At 43.5% G+C, this 21,134-nt stretch overlaps 1 protein-coding gene across 1 annotated transcript in view; it reads left to right on the top strand.

Annotated features, from left to right (window-relative positions):
- Nucleotides 1–6,573, top strand: part of CHRM3 (cholinergic receptor muscarinic 3) — a 96,355-nt gene extending 89,782 nt beyond the window's left edge. The window contains exon 3 of the mRNA XM_044419763.1: nucleotides 4,718–6,573. Within this exon, the coding sequence (XP_044275698.1) occupies nucleotides 4,737–6,524 (1,788 nt within the window). The 5' untranslated portion in view covers nucleotides 4,718–4,736 and the 3' untranslated portion in view covers nucleotides 6,525–6,573. The remainder of the gene's footprint in view (nucleotides 1–4,717) is intronic.
- The last annotated feature ends 14,561 nt before the right edge of the window (nucleotides 6,574–21,134 follow it).

Raw genomic sequence — 21,134 nt, 5'->3', positions numbered from 1 at the left:
CCTCTGCACAGGATAAGATTTCCGAGGCTATTTAGGAGAGCCTCCTGCCCCAAAGCACCCTTTAAATGTTTCCAAAGCGTGGCAATCTTGCTTTTGTTGTGGCAGGTCAATCACTACAACTACTGCCAATCTATTCTTTCTCCTTCTCCAGGTCTTGCAGAGCTCCGCCTGTGACTTCCCTTTACTATATCTTCCTTCCTTCCATTGCTTCTAAGTCTTGCTTTTAATATCTATTTTAATTCACTTAAGTGATGGCGCATTGTTTACACAAGCATAGGATTTTCCCTTACCTGAATTAGACTGCTGGCCCATCTAACCCAGTCCTGCAAACACAGAGACATGGTTCTCACTGCTCAACAACTCACCATAGGGTATTATCCATGGTGGCTTGTTGTGACTTCCACAAACAAGCCACCTGAGAAGCCACGGAGTGTTGCTGGGCTGCTCAGGGTGGCTTGGCATGCCGTCTGAACTTAGCAGAGTGACTTCTGCATGGTTTCTTTGAGAGCCCACCAGCCGCTCCTCCGGCTCCTCAAGCTTAGTATTTCCTTTACCGGGCATGGGCCTTATTCATTGGGAGCTGCATTAGCACAGCTGTATAGTTATGCCTGATTGACTTACCTCTGGGTAAGTGTGCACACACTTGGATTAGGACCAGGGCAATTCAGAAGGGAGGGTTTTACCCCACCCCACCCCCCTGTTTTCATGTCATCATCCCTCTTCCCCCAGTCTGAAAGGTTGAAAAAGGAAAAAGTCTCATTTAACCTTTTTTATCTATTCTCCATTGGGGAGAGGAGTTTAGCATGCAAACAGGAGAGCTACATAACCCTTCCCAAAGCGCTGGTTCCTGAACTGGGGGCAAACACACTTGTGCAGAGGTAAATCAGTTGTGAACACATGCATAGCTGTGCTAAGAAGAAGAGCTGGCTGCCAAGAATAAGGAGCTTTTGGGGGGGCGTTAAAGAAGAAAGAATTAAAAATTAAGAAGTGACCATATTTTCCTATGTGAGCCTGAATGAGCTCTAAGATCTCCTGGGGAGGCCCCTCTCTTGGTCCCACCTCCCTCACAGACATGACTGTGGAGGACTGGAGGGCCTTCCCTGCCTGCCCCAGACTCTGGAATTCCCTGTAAGGTTTCTGTAAGCAGGCAAAATCTTTTTATTCCAGCAAACAATTGGGAGCAGCCCGTGAGTTTGCACTAGGCTGGTTTTAGTGTTTATAATTCTAGTGTTTTTGGTTTTGGCAGTGGTTTAATTTTCATATGTAATTGACTGAATTGTATTTTTAACTTGTGTATAGTTTTGAATGTTTTAACTGTGTGGATTTAAATGTTGTGGGTTGCCAAGAGTCCCAATAACTTGGAACAGGTGGGATATGAAAATGTATAATAATTAATAGTGATACCTTCAGCCGCCTTACCTAAAAGTAAGGTCCTCACCCCCCCTCAAAATATGACCTATGTATGTTAAGGTAAGAAAGGGGGGAACCACAGGAATTTTGCTGGGCGGGCCTTGGGATGCATGCAGAGAGTTGGCTGAAGAGCAGGTAAGAAGCAAGCCTCAGCGATGCTGATTGCAGGGTGGCTCTTGAATTACCAGCCTGCAGTGACTTGTTACAAGGTGGCTTATCAGGATGTGCAAATCAGCCCAGAAAGTCCTTCCCATGTCCTGCAGTGATATCTCCTTTTTAACCAGAAGTGCCAGGCACTGACCCTGGAGCTTGCAAAGCGAGTGCTCCACCACTGACTTGCAGCTGTGCTAGATCATTTGATGAAATTATTCGGCCACTGGGCAGGTTCTGTGAAAATGGGAAAAACTATGCAGGGGATCATTAGCAAACAAATTGACTATAGTATGGATAATTTGAGCAATGTTTAGATTTATTATACCATCTACTAATTACCGTGTATAACAATTTCCCTTTTAATTAGTAATTAGTAATCAGTAATCAGTGTGTGGAGTGGCTCAAGTGTTACGCCTGATGAATCATGGAGTGATTTACCTGTTTAGTTTCATGATATGCAAATGTACTTTTAGACAAGCTGTTTGTTGTCTTTTTCTACTTCTCCCATTTATGTCAAATCTCTGGGCTGAAACGCACCCTCTAACCAATTACCATCTTACTTTGACTTAATATATCCACACGTAAGTGATGCCTTTGTTAGGTCACCTTTTCTAGGGCCTTTGGGCCCAGGTCCAGATGGGGAGGATGGGGTGCAGGACGAGGACAGCGAGCAGCACTTTTGCTCGCTCACGCCCTCCCTCCTCTCCATCTGGCTTCGGGCCTGAGGGGAAAGGTGTAGGTGCAAGCAGGATGAGCCGCCAGCAAGCACAGCTTGTGACATTGCGCAGCATCCTCACTGATCATCCAACATGCCAGGTCAAGCATCAGCCTTCACCAATTTCCTGGCTTTGTGGAGCTTAGGCCAGGGTTAGGCTTAAGGATTAACTCTGGCCTTAAGCCAGCAGGGTGTGGTGGTTGCTGTTGTTCACTAAATTAGAGTTCATTTGTGATTGTATCAGTGACTGCTGCCAAGGAGTAGGCAACCTGGCTGTTTTACTCTATAACTCCTATAATTCCTGACTATTGGCAGTGCTGGCTGCAGCTTATGCGAGCTGTAGTCCAAAACATCTAGGGAAGACTGCCCAGCAGCATATTACACTAATTATATCTGCTACATTTTTGGACTACAACTCCATCCAAAGTGTGGAAAGCACTAGATTGAGGAAGGCCACTGTTGTCATGCGCAAGCACAGGGACAAGCTGCCAGAACATGCCGGCCAGTTTGTAGCTTCGATGGGAATTTGAGTTCAGACAGTGAAGATGAAGGGGTTGTGGGATGTCAGCAAGCTCCAGAATCAGATCAAGGCCAGGGGACAGCTGGGGAACAAGGAGGGGGCTCGTTAGTCCAGGGGGGTGGAGGTGATAGCCAGCCAGCCCATGGGAATGGGGAGATAGCCCAGCAGAAGGAGGAGTTGACAGTCAGGGCTGACAAGAGCTCTGATGTTCTAATGAGAGATCGGGGGAAGAACTGGGAACTGGTCAGGGTGCACTCCAGGAGTTGAGCAGTCTTTCAGATAGAGTGGTCCCTTGCCTTGAAGAGATGATGCCGGTTGCTAGAAGACAGCACAGGCGGGAGTTCTGGTTGACAGAGAAATGGGAGGAGCTATGACATGTGAAGTTGCACAGTGCCCGGCCCGTGGGATTGCACAGGTGAAATGGGTATAAGGGGACTGGAGACTGAGAGGTGTTAGAGAGGACTGAGCCCTTCACTCTGGGTGAATCAAGAGATGTGCAACAACAGAGATGTGTGACAATGAAGCCTTGTGAAAAGAAACTCTGGAGCAGCAAGTTTCCTTGGGTAGAGGACCATACCTAATGACAGCTGTTGTGGCTTCAGAAAAATCAATTAGGAGAAAGAAGATTGCTGCAAGGAGTTCCTTGTATATTTCTAGCTACCAAACCCACTTCCTAGTAATGCAATGCAAGGATTTCTTAGCATCTTGAAGACAATTCTTGATCATTGTATTAATCCTCAAAATTGTATCAATATCTGGTAAACCGGGTTGACATTTAAAAGAACCCTTTAAAAATATTTGTCGTACATGGAGATATTTTCCATTATTTTATTTATTTATCCTATTTCTATACATATATACATACATACATACATACATCCCTAAGCGGTTGGGAGGGGAGGAACTTAATTAGCCAGACTTTTTCTGCATCTTGGCCAAAACATCTGCATCACAGCTGAGCTAACCTTTCTGTTTGCAGAAATGAGAGTCACTCATTGCATCCATATCTCAGAAGGCTGGGTATGTTTTGGTACTGCAGTTTGTTCAGGGATTCATCTAATCTACAGTCACCATTTTGAAATGTAGTCTTTACTGCAGGCCCCATGACTGCAAAATCTGGCCTCATTTGTGTCTTTCTTCTCCCATCTCTTATCTTTGATTCCACCTAGCACATCCTTTACTAGGCTGGTGTCTTCCAGATGTGTTGGATGACAGTGCTGGCTGGGAAACGTTTGAAGTTGTCTTCAGACACATCAGGAGGAGACCAGATTGGGAAGGACTGACCCAGTCCAAGAAAGAGGTCTGGTAAACTCAGAAGTTTGTCAATCATTTGTAAAAGTAATGCTGAGCTGTGGTTCTTGAATCTTATTATTCATGGACCAGTGCAGTTATCTTCATTTTTAAAACCTGCAGGCACTCAACCAATGGTATAATGATGCATTACAACAGAAATTGTGCTAGAAAGGTTGCTGGGATAGACACGACTAACACTTGCATCTTTTTTCCACAAAATTAAGTGCTAGTAACTCAGTCCAGTTCAAGATATTAGCATTAGGGCAGGGAACTGAAGCTTCTGTCCATTGCCCAGCACTGTGGTCCCAGCCACCCTGGGCTCTCATGCTGCAATTTACATCCCCAAAAAGTGTTCCACGAAAACAATTGGATTGCTCTTCACAATGTAACTTGCATGCCCAGGGCACCCATCTGGAGCAAAGGACTAATCCTCCCAACCCCCTCTTCCCCATGATATGGGGCCAGTCCAGGTCTGGCCCTTGTAGGGAGGAATCGTAGCTTCTAACTAGACCTTTCCGATAAAGTAGTTGACACTAGCAGAAAACTGAGCCTGGGATAACAGCAAAGAACTGACCAACCTTAATTTACTCTTTCCTTTCTCTCTTCTGTTCCTGACCCTCCTGCAGAATATGTCAGAGCGTCACAATGACCCTGTCTAGCAACACTACAGTCTCCTCCCTGGTTCCAAACGTGAGCTCCTGGATTCGAGATGCCCAAGGCAATGCCTTGCCGTTCACCAGCAGCTATGGCCTCTCCCAAACGAATGAGAGCTTTTCCCTCACCACCATGGAAATGAGCAATGGGTCCACAGGTCATCCTGATCCCCTGGGTGGGCACAACGCCTGGCAAGTCATCCTGATCGCTCTCCTCACTGGCCTCCTGGCCCTGTTGACCATCATCGGAAACATCCTGGTGATTGTGGCATTTAAAGTCAACAAACAGCTGAAAACGGTCAACAATTACTTCTTGCTGAGTCTTGCTTGTGCAGACCTGATCATTGGCATTATTTCCATGAACCTTTTCACTACCTATATAATCATGGACCGCTGGGCCTTGGGAAACTTGGCCTGTGACCTGTGGCTCTCCATCGACTATGTCGCCAGCAATGCCTCTGTCATGAATCTTCTTGTCATCAGCTTTGACAGATATTTCTCCATCACCAGGCCCCTCACCTACAGAGCTAAACGAACAACCAAAAGGGCTGGGGTGATGATTGGGTTGGCTTGGGTTGTTTCCTTTATCCTTTGGGCCCCGGCTATCCTGTTCTGGCAGTATTTCGTTGGGGAGCGAACGGTCAACGAAGGTGAATGCTACATCCAGTTCCTAAGCGAACCGATTATCACCTTCGGCACTGCCATAGCTGCCTTCTATTTGCCAGTCACCATTATGAGTATTTTGTACTGGAGGATATACAAGGAGACGGAGAAGCGTACCAAAGAGTTAGCAGGACTTCAGGCCTCTGGCAGCGAAGCGGAGGCAGTCCGCTTTGTCAACCAGACGGGCAGCTCAAGAAGCTGCAGCAGCTACGAGCTGCAGCAGCAGAACCGGCGCTCCAGCCGAAGGAAGTACGGAGGCTGCCACTTCTGGACGACATCAAAGAGTTGGAAACCGAGCTCAGATCAGGTCGACCAGGAGCACAGCAGCAGCGACAGCTGGAACAACAACGATGGCAACGCGTCTCTGGAGAACTCCGCCTCTTCAGATGAAGATGACCTTGCCTCTGAGACCAGAGCCATCTATTCCATTGTCCTGAAGCTTCCAGGGCACAGCACTATCCTCAACTCTACAAAGCTACCTTCATCAGAAGACCTGCCTGGGTCTGAGGATGAACTGCAGAAGATGGACACAGATTCAAAGGAGAGGAAGCCCAAAAGGGCTCATCCGCAAAAGAGTGTGGAGGATGGAAACTTACAGGCTGTGCAGAAGTGCTTTCCCAAACTTCCAATTCAACCAGGATCAGCAACGCATCCAGGGAAGGCTTCCGATTGCATTTCAACAGGGTCTAAGGCGGCTGCTGCCCTACCTTTGTCCTTCAAAGAAGCTACCCTGGCTAAGAAATTTGCCTTGAAGACAAGAAGTCAGATCACCAAGCGGAAACGAATGTCCCTCATCAAAGAAAAGAAAGCTGCACAGACACTCAGTGCCATTTTGTTTGCCTTCATTATCACCTGGACCCCGTACAACATCATGGTCCTGGTAAACACTTTTTGCGATAAATGTATTCCCAAGACATTTTGGAACCTGGGGTACTGGCTTTGCTACATCAATAGCACCGTGAACCCAATGTGCTACGCACTGTGCAATAAAACATTCCGAACCACTTTCAAGATGTTGCTGCTCTGTCAGTGTGACAAGCGTAAGCGGCGTAAACAACAGTATCAGCAGAGACAGTCAGTCATTTTTCATAAGCGGATTCCTCGGGAAGCTTCATAGAATAGTATTTTTAACCACAGAAAGGAATATTAAAGGGAACGCAAATATGGGAGGGAGGGAGGGAGGGAGGGGGTTTCTGGAGCCAAGTACAAATAGCTCATCTTCAAGATGTGAATGGAACAGCCTGGCTGTATGTATTCATCCTTTTACTACTTCCTGTTCAATGTAACCATTTAAGCAAAAACAACTAATTTCAGAGTTTTTACTAAGACATCTGAAAGTTTTCCTACAACATCCCAAGAAGCTGCATATGACAGCGGTCGTCTACCCCGTAGTCGGGTGTGACTCTATTCTGGGATCTCAGGTGAGCACATGTAGGCTAGCCCCCTCACAGCACTTTCCCAGGGCGTCCAGGATGTTCCAAAGCAGTCACAAATTGGGCAGGCGTGGCCAAACAAATAGGGCATGTGTGTATTTGCCGCACTGCACTGGTTGCCCCAGGCGCCTTAGAGCTTCCCATTCTCTCCTAATTAGGCGATAGTGTCAGTTCATTAGCCCAAGTTGTTCCTGAACCTGCGCAAGAATACCCCATGACCTCAGAGCTTGCCAATGTTTGCCAAGCAAGATGGTGTCTGCCTTTCTAGGCACTATTGATTACGCTTGTGAGATGCGAGTAGCTTAAGGAGCCTTGAAAATAGCTATTTGAAAATCTGGCTTCTCCCTTAAGAGGCGAAACCATACTCTAAATCTGTACAGCCGGGGGAAGTACCAGAAAGGCACAGACCATATCCACACATTTTTACAGAGGAATGATTGTGCATGTTTTTCATACAAAGATGTACCTTGAAGAGCTCAAAATCTCTCTGTGCTGGAGACACGAGACCACATGCAGATGACAGAATCCTCCTTATGTATTTAGCAGAGAGCACGGGGCACTGGGAATTGCAGTCTCCACAGGCTGTATTTCTGCCTTAAATGTGAATGTCACAGACAGGCTTGCAGCCTGGTGCTTGGATTTGGATTGTGCCAATACAAGAGGGGAGTGCTCCTTGCATGTTGGAAGGGGATCCCGTGCAGATGCGGAAATCCCACCCATTCTGTTTAGGAGGCAAGGGAGCTTTGAGGGTAGCACCAGCAAGAAGTCATGTAGGGAATCAGCAGATCGCTTGTCTCCAGTGGGCTGTGTCAGGCAGGGTTCTGATCAGACTGCACCGGAAGGTTCGCTGAACCACTCTGTGTCTCTATTTTCTGCACATTTTGGAAGCATTTTTAGATACGGGGAATTCATTGTGTATTTAAAAAAAACCTGACCTGGCAGTTTCCAAAGTGCTTGTCAATTTTGAAAGCTTCTGTTGTTGTTTGTATCGTTGTTGCAACCAGTAGTGGAAACTTCAAGTTCGTGCAGTACAATGTCCCAAATTAATGTAAATGGTTTGCTATTTTAAATAGCTAAGCACCTTCTCAGAAAGGCAAAAAAGGGCTTCAGTATTTATTGTTGAGATGTGAGCAGTGATTCTGGGTATTTTCCATGCAGTTAGTACCTGAGATCTTGGGCACAACCACCATGCGCTTATGCAACTTCCGGCTGCTCAGTGACGCATGCCCAGGAGATGTTTAAAGTGGATCGTGCCTCTAATGTACTTTCGACAAGTCAGGAGTTCCCCATGGAAAGGACTGTACTTAAAGCTTTGTTTCAGATCAGATTTATTTACATTTTGGAAAATGATTTGTATATTACGCTTTCAACTGACCAAGCATCTTCTAGGGATATTTCCCTCTCTCTCTTTCTTTTTGACCTAACACTCAGATCTGACAAAATGAAACAAAATGCAACTTCCTTTATGAAAAGGGGAATCAGTGTTGTGAACACAAAACTGGTATAAAAGCTGCTTTTGTATTCAGTGTGAGACGGTGTTTACAGATGATTTTGACAACCGTGGAAGTATATTAAATAGTGTCTGTGTATCTGAGCTATTTAATTTTGTGTTATGTTACTATGAAAAAATATTTATACATAAATGCCACCAAAATGTTTTATTTAAATGTTGATAAATATTGCTCTTTGGTCTTCAATTGTAATGTCCTTTAAAAGCAAATCATGAAGGTGTTCTTGAGAAATGAACAAAACTTTCAGGTCAACACTTCATTGATTGCATCTAAAAGATCTCAATGGACAACTCACCCTTCCATACTGTTCTTTAAGAGAGGTTTCCTGATAAAGGGAACGATTAAGGAATAAAAGGCTCAGAAATAGGCAGGGATGATACACAAGTAGATGGCTGATTGGAAAATGGTTCAGGATTGCCACATATTCTCTCTGGCAAAGATCTCAGATGTCTTGGGCAGTGTGACACCAGTACATGCAACAAGGCAAGCTTTTCCCAGCAAAACAAGAAGCCCTAGGAAAGGAACTGTATTAATTCCTTGCTTGAGGCACTCTGTGGGCACTGGAGACCATGTGGCGGGGTGGGAGACAACCAAACCCCAAGGTGCAAGCCCATGCATGTTTCCACAGAAAGGATTCCTACAACTCTCGGCTTGCTCCCGAAAGGAAGGGCAGAGGTATTTCCCCACCAAGGAACCAAGAATTTAAGGCTTCTGGCATACTCGTGTTGCAGATACACATTGCATTGGAAATGAGGTCCACAGGCAGCATTGCAGCAAGAGGGGACTATAAATCGGAATAGTGCAAAACAAAATATGAAATGGACATGCTGTTGTAAGCTTGAGCAAAAGTCAGAGTTGCATTTCAAAGAATACACATCCTACACTGAATGACAGATCTGCTTTTATTTTGCTTCCCTTTTTTAAATCCACATGCTGGCCAAGATAGAGGAAACCACCACATCTAAGGTTCTGAAAACTAATTATGCTGATCTACAAGGGCAACTACACATTTGGCACAGACATATGTCACAGAGCCATTAAACTATTTTCAGAAAAGAAAGCAGCTTTGGGAAGGGGGAATTCAGAGAAGAGAAATGTTGTATACACGTGAGTGGACACAAACCACCTCCAAAGCAATGCATCCCTCGAGGATGTCCAAATTTGTTCGTGGCTTGGGCATCAATTGGAAGTGTCGGAGATTTTGATCCCTGTAGGACTGCAGTGTGGTTCAAAGCCCCTGAAGATGGAACACCAAAAAAGCAAGCACTCCACAAGATACACTGTTTTTTGCACATGGGTGAGCACATGGCCCCTTGACTGGGAGGACAGGCGCAAGTACGTTTCCTCCTGGCCCGATCAATGTAACACGTCACTGGGGAAACGAAGTGCTTGCAGAATTCTTAAGTTAATTTTGAAGAACTGAAAGACACTTCATTGCTCAAGGTCACCTTACAACTAATGTTTGAACATTTATATATATACATAAATAAATATATATGTATATTGCCATATTATTATCTTTTGCTATTTAGGATAAATGCAATTCCCTCTAATAAGTAAGAGGAAGCCAGACTGCAGCTAAGACACTGTCTTGCGTATTGTTGATTTCATGAAGAGAGTATTTTTTAAAATCAAAATTTACAGTTTTGCAAAAGCAAATTGTCACCGTTGTTTACACAAAAGAGGTAAACATGCAGGGATTATTTTCAAAGAAAATAAAGAAATCTGGTGTTTGACGTGAGACGATGTTTGCAAATGTCATTTATAAGTGCAGTGAAGCTACATGTTCAAAGACTTATTGATGGAACAATCCAACTCCAAAACAAGGTTTGTGGTTGACTTTTTTTCTCACACATAAGAAGCAAACAGCCCAATCCATAGAAAGACCAGGTAGGCTTAGTTTCATTATTAGTCCCTATGGGACAGAGTACCCATAATCCCCATCAGGCATATAGTTCCAGGAGTGCCTTAGCAACAGGATCCACTTCCAAACAAGTTGCTGTAAGCAAAATAAGATCTGCATCCTGCTGTTAATAGAATTTGGAAATGTTCTTTCAAGCCAGGAGCAGCATGAAAGGGGCATCCTATGATGGGGACACTTTCCTTCTCTCTAGGCCTTCTCGAGCTCTACTGTAGTGATGGTGCTGGTGCAAAATGACCCCCAAATTCTTAGGAGATACTTGCGCAAAACCCACACTGATATTTGCACATCATCTGCTTGCAAAAGTCGCCCTGGCATGCCTGACACTTGCACTGTCAGAGGGCCAAGAGCCACATGCCACATCTCCACCTCCCTGTGTGTTCGTACCGCAAGCACATCTGTAGGAGTGCGTTTTCAGTTGTGCAGCTCAAAGAGGCATTATTGAGATTGCTTTGTTAAATGCATAAAAGTTATGCTTCTGTCCCTCCTTGATCACACAGGGATGTTTCCACTCTTGCAAAGGCGAAGGGGAACAGCAGCCCTCTAGGCCAGAGGCTGCATTCACTCCATGCATTGTTGGGGCTGAGCTGCCATCCACTGCCAGAACCACAGGAAAAGCAGCACAGAGGCATCCTGCAGCTTTTCTCGCTGCATATGCTCAGGCTGAGTGAGTCCACTGAATGGATACAGCCTTAGCCTCTTAACCTCCATTGGCTCTTTCCTAACCTTCATGCTTTGAGGCCAAAGAGGATTCTTCCTGCAATCACTTGATTGCATTACCAATCATGCTGCCCATGTGGGACTCCTCAATGTGGGATGATTATAAGTGTATTCAGCTGAATGGGTGAAGAATTTGCATTTTTGGAAGCTGCACACACAGGAGCACAAGGCAGGACTAGTGCACACAGCTTCCCCTTCCACATCTGTGTTGACTGAACACATCAAATGAAAACTTATAAATGGCACTTTCCGTCCTAAGCAGACAGCACAATAAGATGGTGTGTGAAGTTTCTGATGGGCCACCATGCACCAAGGAAAGACCCAGTACAGTTTATAGTGTTTGCATTTTGCTTTGCTTACATTATAAAGATGCACATATTCTAGGAGGAAGAGAGATTCACACCATGCTTTGGAAGGCTTTCTTCAAAACAAAGTCACTTTAGGCATTAGCATGCAGTTAATAAGGTGGTGGGGGTGAAGCAGATGTTCTCCATGAGCTCATCCCAATGCCACTACATATATTTTCGAAATAAACTTGGCAGTAGTATAAAAAATGGGATTTCTGCTTTCTAGATCAAGCTCCATCAGTATGCAAGTGTGCTGCCCAATTAGAGGAAGGACAACTCTCCAAGTGGGGTCATTTGGTGGAATTTGTTTCACCCCCAGCTCATCACCTGAGAGCCAAGCCCCTTACAAATATCCTCACGGCTTTCATTTTCCACAATGGCACATGAGTTTTGTTATTAAAGTGGAACCTCCCTACCTCAGCCCTGGAAGAGTTCTTCTAATACCCTTTGATGTGCTTAAATTCTCCAGATCATACACTGAAGGGAAATGTTTGATGAGAGCCAGAACATGGCTCAGCTACTGCAACTATACCAGGAATGTGACCTATTCTCAAGCTTAGTTCAATGTCTAGTCTAAAGGTAGAGTTTAGCCAAAGATACAAGCAGATTTAAAGTCTAGAGGGTACCATGAATTAGCACTTTTCAGCTCTTCAATCTATAATACATTCCGAATGATTTAACCCAGTAACAGGTAAGAACTATAGAAGGCAACTTTTTAAAAACTCTTGATGTAAGATGCCTTCTACATTCAGATTCACACAGACTTTCCACCTTGTATTAGCAGCATTAGTATTTTATTTTAGAATCTTTGAGTTGGCTTAATATTTTACTAATAATTCAATTTCCAGGACTGTCAAAGAGATGAAAAGCTATATTAATAATGATTTAAATAGCCTTCAATTATATATGCTCATGTATATGTAATGCCTGAGCTGAGCTGATAGTTTGACAGTTGAACAGAGGTGTCCCACGGGCTAGGACAGAGTCTGTGTGGGGATGGAAAGGAGGACGACTAAGTTGGGTCAAATGAGCATCCTTGATCTCTGTTGGGATCTGTCCAGCTGTCAGCAGATCCTTTGTTAGAAGGCCTTTGAGATTTCTTGTGTGCAATCCTGCACATCCAGCGGCTGGACAAAAATGAGCATTTCAAAACATGAAAAACAAATTGTTTTTTCAGCATCAATGAAAGCAAAACAGAATGTCTAATTTCAGTTCAGCTTCATACCATATACTTGGCTTTTAGGTCCCATTTTTTATTTTGTTAAAGATGCAAAGATGTAGAGCTGTTAAGGCTACTGCAGTTCTTTCTGTGAATGTTTCATAGCTATAGGGGTGTTAGGCTGAAACAAAACATGTAAGGGAAAAACAAGTTATGTTGGCTTCTTTGTATTATGCAGTGATTTCATAGGAGAAATGTCTTTGAAACATTTAGCCAACAGAATCATGCTAAAAAAATCAATCTCCATATTTTCCCTTTATGAATGTTAGTAGGTATTTGCCTATTGCAAGTAGCATTATTCATCTTTCCATCCTAGTTCCATATGACATTCCCCCAACTGCTTCAATGGATTTGAACTTTCTGACACATAACTTTCTGACGTATAAACTCACCATGAGTTATTTCTTTCTCTTTGGTTATCATGCATTACGTGTTCCTTGTAAATAACAACAGCTGATAATTCATTATGCCAGGAAAACAGCAAACACGCAATGAAAAAATAATGCGTAAATAGTCCTTAAATTTGACACTTGCTAGATGAGGAGTTGAAATAATTTCTTATTATTGAATGCTAAAATAACAGCATTAAAATTTCAGGTTCTAAGTAAAAAATTGGCTCTCCATACAAGAATTCTCTTGCCAGATTGTGTCTTTTTTTCCCACTTATCAGGAGGGTTAATGGGAAAAAAATACACCTTGAAATTTGATTTGGTGGAAACTTTTCTTGTTGGATTTTGACAGCAGAAGTTCTATTGTAAATCTACAAGCTGCCTTTGCCCTGTATAACCTTGATAACAGCTGCACTAATGGAAGCTAAGATTTTTTTCTTTAGTTACTGTTCATAGTCCTGCTTGCTTGATAAGATAAAATGAATACAGATCTAAAATAAAAAGTATATCTGATTGTACTAGACAATGCATACCAGCAGTGATGATGTAAGGCTTATGTAAGCATAATGTGTTGCTTGAATATTTGAAATCTATTTCCAGATTCTCTTTTTCCTTCTGTAAATCTCGGTTCCCTGGAAGAAAACTACTCCTACAATAAGAAGAAGAGTTTTGAAAAATTAGTATAATTGGGTGTAAGAGTTGGAAAATGGATGAGGAAATTTAGAATACTGACAGCAGATACACAGCCAGTAGTGATGGCACAAGTAATCCACATGCAACCGCCTCGCAACACCAACATCCAGGAAATCAGCATGGGAATAGCACCACCATATTGCACTGATCCTTGTTATTCTACTGTCAACGCCCCAGGTTTTCTGATAACTGACTCAAGGGTGCTCAGGAGTTTCTATACTCACATTGCCTTCAAGTGCCCATAACCTCTCCCTCCATTTCGGATTCCTTTGCAATGGTGCCAAACTGCATTATACCAGCGGGCTCTCTTTGCTGGACCGGGCTCTGTGATTCATCTCTTGCTCTCTTTCACCCTACATGATGGGAAAACACAATTATCGATGCAAGAGCGAGACACAGCATTCCTCGGGCTGGCACCCTTCTCTAGGCCCCCACAAAGAGACCCAAAGTTTCTGTTTTCATATATAAATAATGGCAGTTCCTTGAGGGAGCCATACTTGAGAAAATGTAGCTTCCCCGAGTTCCACTTACTGAAAACAAGCCGGAACCAAATCTGAGTTTCAGAGTTGAGCTTATTCTTGAGCCCATATTTCAAACCATGGGGGAATCTTTTACATTTTAATTTTGCAAGTTACTGGGATACGTTTAAAATAAAATATATTCCCTCACAGGCACAAAAGAGGAGGACAAGAAGGGTACAAGATGGAGGAAGGCCTTGTGTCTTGTTCTCGGAGTGGGAACTGAGCCATTGTTTGAGAGCCTGGATTGTCGCTCCTGCCCTCCCAGCCTGCCAGGTAATGCTTTAAAAAATAGGGCTTGGATGTCCCCTGCTTCCTGTAACCATGCATAGAAGTAGCTGCCTGAGAATAAAGTTTAGGACAAATGCAGAGGGATCTTCAGCAAATGTTGCCTTCAGTGTTTTATGCAGTTCATGTCGAGAGCTATAATACTGCAGCCTGCAAGAGCAGAAGAAGGGTTGACTCCTCTGGTCCATCCTGATGCTCAGCTCACAGGTAGCATAGCCAGGCAAGTCCCCTTGAAGGACCTCCTTCTCTAAGCATCTCTCAGCTGCCACCACCAGACACAGCTCGCCTCTCACCTGTCCTGCGAGTACCCTGAATGTGGCCGGCCTGGGGAAGAGCGAGATGCTGAATGGGCCTTGATCCCTGTAGGAGAGCCCTTCGTGGATGCAAACGGCATGGCTGCTGTCATGGCCACCACAGCATCTTCCTACGCAGCGGCTCATTCCAGGAAGGAAGGGCTAGATGCCAACAGCAGCTGCCCCAAGCCCTGCTCTCCACAAAGATGGGGACTGTGGCTAAAACATACAGATAGCAAAATCTGAATGTACTGAGTGCCATCCCCTGTCACTCCTTGCCAACAGGATTTTTTGATTGTGAATTTCAGTTATGAAGAGATCTGTGTAAATCAACGTTTAACATTTATGTCTCCACACCCTGGCTGTTACTCCTCTTCCTTTCCATTGCTCTGGGAAGGTCAAACCAGTAACCAGTTAGCCAAGGTAACCAATTAGAACTTCTTGCTTAGGCCGTGCTTGGTGGCTTTTGGTGTGTCGGAATTTGTGCCCTCCAGCATCACAGCTATCCTGGTCCTCCCTGCAGCTCTCCTACACAACAATAAGCCAGGTTTGCCTCTGTGTGCATCTTCCACAGGGAGCTGCAGCCAAAGCAGTTCTCCAAGGAGTGTGTCCACTTGTTGATCACATTCACAACTTACATAGTGATGTGTACCCTAAAACTTCTATGCGAAGGGCCCATGGTCTGCCTCTTTGACTGGGGAATCGGCCAAGGGAACCCCAGCAATAAGGATGAGGTTGGGAAGGCGTGCAGTGAGGAGCTGGCGGTCAGCCTCTCTTCCTGCCAATGGGTGCACCAAAGTCCTGGTTGGAATCGTTCAGGGTCTGCTACAAACACAGTTGCCCTACAAAATATTCAAAGTGTTGAATATTTCCAGGTAGGCTTTTTACATACCTGACAAAACAATTTCTGAAGATACTTTACTGAGCAAAGTACCCCAGTTAAACCAGTGATGGAATAATGGGATAATTTATACAAGTATTTCTGCCATTCCACATTCAGATCATCAAATAATATTTGTGGCTATGTTGGCAATACTGGTTAAACTGGGCAATTTTTGTACAATGAGAATAAACATCATTTTACAAACGCAACAAGTTACATTAAAAGTTAGTCCTCATAACCTGTTCTGTGCCTTCAGAGATTCCCATTTGGTACTCAAATGCAGTATTACAGACTAGACTTCACTCAGACTATTTTAAGTAACGATGTAACAGAGTAAACAATGACAAAATTGTAAATGATGAATTGTATGCATATTTTTCAAGTCTTCAGGATAGTTGAAGTTTTAACTTACTTGAGTCTCTTCATATTTTGAAATTTTGTACACCTTGTAAAGTTAAATATTGTATCACTTGTAACTTATTTTTGTTGCCATGTACTGACACATGCTCATTTCTATATGAAGTGTACTGTTTATTAATTGCTTCTGAGGCAGCAATAAAAACATGAAATTGTTCTCATGTTCCAGTTAACCTCAATGCATGTGTGTAGGATGTGGACCTTCTTGTCTTAATGTCCTTTTTTTCAAAAAGGAAACAAAATTATTCTAAAGTACTGTTGTTGCTAAATTAAGAGAAAAAATTATTAGCCATCACAGACATCTTTGTGGATGCTTTGCTGTAGACTTCTGGCAGGAAAGTGGGTTTCAATGTAACTTGAAAGTTTTGTTTTCAAATCCAGTAATTTGGAAGGCAAGGCTCTGGTATGTAGCATGGAATTTTTCTCCTACATTCTCATACAGGAGCTCCATGCATGCTTCGGAGCACAAATGATGCTGTAAAGCAGAGGCATTTTCTGAACTTACTCTAGGATTATTCTCTATTTCCTATACTGGTCATTACTCTGCCTGCAGAGTTTTCTAATAGCACAAAACACATCAGCACCTAATAAAAATCAGCATGGAGCTAATGAGAAGTGTCTCCATTTATGATAAACTGGTTTTCTTTTTTTTACTTCCTAACTGGGATAATTCCAAATTATATCACAATCTTACAGTAATGTTTCCATTTCTAAACACGCCAGCTGTTCTAAACCGATCCAGCTGCCCAGGGAAATGAGCCTTTAGTAATGGGAAATGCAGGGAACCTCTTTGCAAGGACTGAGTATTTCCACTCTGCCAAAGATTTTTGGGGAGTGAGATGGGCCTCTGTGCTCCTCTACAATCTCAGGGAGATGTATGATGCGTCTTTCAACTGCAAGAGTCTGGGGACCAGAAGATGCCCCACTGGGGACCAATAACCCCCTGCTGATGGCTTTCTTATATTTTTTGCCTATTACCAGATGCCTTTGTGGCCAAAACCCTGTCAAATAATCCTATGTAATCTGGATGAACAAATTTCCAGATTATATAGGATTATGTAATCGATGAACTCCATCCCATGACATATGGATGAAAGTGAGAGCACTGTCTATGGGAAGGCTGTTGAAAATTCCCTTAGTGTTCATTCAGTGTTGGGGAAGGGGGATGGCTGTGATTCCTCTACACCAAGCACCTCTTTCACCTGATCTTCCGCACATGGAGACTCTCCTGGGTTGAGGGGCCACCTATCCCTTCCTAGAGTGATAAGCCACCAAGTTCACCTTTTTGACCTGAGCCTATGAAGCTCATATCTGGGTACAAGTCTGATGAGGTCCACCATGATCCCTACGACGGAGACTTTGTGCAATATGCCCATTGATCTCTCATGCCCGTCTCGTCAAACCAAGCAGTGAGAAGAAATATGATTTGAAATAGCAAAACAAGGCACCTTAAAAAAATAAACAGAAGCACAAGCTGGGTAAACAGCAGATATTCACCATGGATAGGTTTTCCCAACACAAAAATGTAGTCATGGGAAAAATCTGTACTTACTGATTTTTTAATCAGGAAAGTTGGCAATCGTACTTCAAAAACACAGCCATCACAATGGGATGCATACTTAGCAAAGTACAGAAAATGCTAAAATAATGTTGACAAAATAAAGAATGAAGGACCATTGTAAAAGCACCCATGTACAAAAAGAGGTCATAAGCGGTGGCAAAGTTGTTCTCACTTCTTTGAGTTTCCTATTCTGCTGCATTTTCTCCATCATCACAGGTCTGAGATTAATGTGGATCTGAGAGAAACCTTCATGCAAGTTGAGGGGATCACTGATGCTACAGTGTCTGCATTATATGACGCCCTTCTGGCTTCTTCCAGTGACATGGGAGCTGGGGGCTGGGGCGGGCAGAGAAGCTGCAAGGGTTAGCTGTGGGGAAGGGGTTAGGAAGGGGTCTGGTTCAGGGCAAAATGAGTCAGGAGTCACAGCTGACTTCTGACTCGCTCTGTTTCTGTATTTCTGTTCCTGTATGGTCCGTACCTGAAGCTCTCTGGGTGGTTTACAACATTTTAAGTCACCCATCCATATTTCAACCAGGCCCGATCCTGCTTCGCTCCCAAGACCTTCCAAGGCAGGACCAGGCACTTCAGGCTACACTGAACACACAAAAAACAGCAAGAATGAACAGGGATAGAAAGACCCATTGGATGCAGGTGTACAGGATCAGCATTAGGTGAAGGTCCAGGAACTTCGATTTGACAAGGGTTTCAGCCACTGCAAGGGAAGTCCTATGCAGAGAGAAGCCACACCATCAGGACCACATGCAGCACCAAGGGGTCGGGGCGTTCTTTTCATGGCTCTCGGATCTATGGGTCCTGAATACTCAGCAGATTATACAAGGAAGGTGGGGCTGCAGGATTTGCTTAGAGCAGGGTGGGCAACCTTGGCAGCTCCAGAAGCCACTTGCGGCCACTCAGGTTTCCGGCAGACCACACTCCTACCACCTCTGCGCCTCTGAATTTGGCACCTGGTGACAGTGACACCACCCTACACACAGGCCTAAAGGAAGAACGCAGCAGGCCACTTTTTCCCATACGGGCTGGCAACGCAATGTTCTCTGAGGACACCCACTGGGTTGTGCGGTTCACCCCTGGTCTGAAGTCAACTTTCCAAGTTCTGTAGTCTTTGCTATGAAAATGGATTTAAATATGAACCTGACATGGAGTGGGTGCTTTTCTGAATATGACTAATCATGCTAACAAAGTTCTAAATATCACTGACATCTCTAACCTTCCTATGGCCAAAGTATATTTAATAGCTGTTACTTGCATTGTTAGATATATTGCTAACGTTGGTAGTAAATGGTTCTAACACCCTTGAAGTTATAAATATTTCTAATATTTTATGCCTCTATTCTCTCTCATGTTCTTATTATATCTTGGGGTGTTATGCTTTATATACCCAGCAATATACCCCACCAAAAAAAGCTAATGGGAAGCTAATGAAACTATTAGAGAAGACACAAACAGTTAAGTGTAGCTTCTCCAGTGTTACCAGGCAGTGGGATTCTGCATGAAAAAGAAAACATGATTTTCACAGGACAGTGCTACAAACCCTTCATAGTTTGTTCACCACCATCTGTTTCAATAAATTCCCAAGCAAGCTATGATTCAACACACATAAAGAGAAAAATGGAAAATCAGGAAAGCAAGGTAAGGTGAGCCATAGGTCTAAATACAGAATGTACGCGTGAGAGAATCCAAAGAATTCATACCACATATCAGAATGTACTGCAAATTTCCCATTTCTTAACACCAGCCAGTTCTTAATGGCCAGAACTTCAAGTTCTCTGCCCAAAGTTTCCACATGTGGAAGAGACACTGATCTCCATAGCTGTGTGATATCTTTTAGCTGCTGGACTTTGCAGTTATGTAAATGCAACTGTAGGAAAAAAGGTAATACGGTGGTACCTTGGCTCACAAACTTAATCCATTACAGGATTAAATTGGTCATGACCCAAGTCAAATTTCCCCATAAGGTTAAATGTAAATAAGGTTAATCCTTTCTGTAAATATTTTTTTAATCACAAAAATTTTAAACAAAGTAACAAAGAACAACAAAGTAACAAAGTACAGTAGAGTAGAGAACACTAATCTAGGTGGTGTGGGGGGGAGGTTATTGTTTGGAGGGAGAGCCCAAACCATAATTGTGCGATAGCGATCGTGCTTGGGGTGGGGGGAGACAGACGCAATCATGGGCACACTTGGGGGGGGGGGAAGACGGGTGCAATCGCGATCGCGTTCATGGCAACATGGCCGTGATCGTGGTCATCACCCAATGTTGAGTTTGCAAACTGAGGCAATTTTTCTCTGAAATTTCTGTTTGCGACACAATTTGGTCGTGAACTGAGGCATTTGTGAGCCGATGTACCACTGTATAGAAAACTACTTTTCTGGTCCCTGGTGATACTTAACAGCAGGAACAGAGTTTTGCATCATGCAGAAATGTTAACAGTGTACATGTGTCACACTTAGGTGATGGACGTGACTTCCACACAGTCCTAAAACACATCACAATTAATTTTAATTCCCAATGTAAGCAAAGCAGTTCTGTAAACAGTTACCTGGGACTAAACATGCATAAGATCACAGTACACATGGATGAATGGTACCTGGAAGCAGGTAAGTCAAATGACAGGTGAAGACAAAATCCTCTTCTCCATTTCAGCATCCCATTCACAGGAATGAAAAGTGTCAGGAATGAAAATCTTCATCATTTTTCAGTAGGGAATCCATTTGCAGGAAGGAAGGAAATTCCCCCCCAGTATTGTTGTGATCCTCTTGGCAGTTGCTAGTTTGTTGGCAAAATGCCCCAAAATTTCAGGACATCCCCGGAGAAGAGCAGCACTGTTGTGATGGCTGCCATTTTGTCCCAAAACAACACTACATTTGTGACAGTCTGGGAGAAGTGGTAGCCCACGCTTTCCTGGATGCTGCTCATGCTGAACACATTTTAAAGGGGAGTAAAATAAAAAACAAGAGAAATGACCCACTGTCTCTTATTCCCATCCCGGTCCCAATCAAAGTCAGCTCTGCATATTTTCTTATTTGGAGCAAACATTTGGTACACTTGGTACTTCTGCTTTGCAGTAATAAAGTATAAACACTAGAGGGCAGCATGAGAACATTGCGGATACTCCCATGCACTTTCCTTGAAATAATATACATCATCAAGGAAATGATCAGGAAAGAACCAGGTCTATATTTCAAATCCACCACTAGATGGTGGCAGCTGAATGCAATGATTACTTTCACATTTTCATTATACTGAAACACTGCTCACATAAATTTCTATTATAGAAAAGGAAGGAAAAGAATGTAACTAAATAGATCTGATGAGATCTGTTTCAGTGCATAAATCTGAAATGTGTTTCTCTGTATAGCTTTTTATGAATTATAAACTTCAGCAAAGGCAAACCATATGCACATTCTTTTGTAAGTGGCATCCACAAACACCCATTCAAATTTAGAAGACAGCATCCATTTCTTTATAGAAGGTAAGTGTTTACCATTACATTGGTACAATTTCAGTCTTTG

This window comes from Varanus komodoensis, unplaced genomic scaffold (genome assembly GCF_004798865.1).
Source record: "Varanus komodoensis strain SLA01 unplaced genomic scaffold, ASM479886v1 scaffold1, whole genome shotgun sequence".
NCBI lineage: Eukaryota > Metazoa > Chordata > Lepidosauria > Squamata > Varanidae > Varanus > Varanus komodoensis.
The sequence above is the reverse complement of the archived record's forward strand: the minus strand, read 5'-3'. Positions and strand labels throughout refer to the sequence as shown.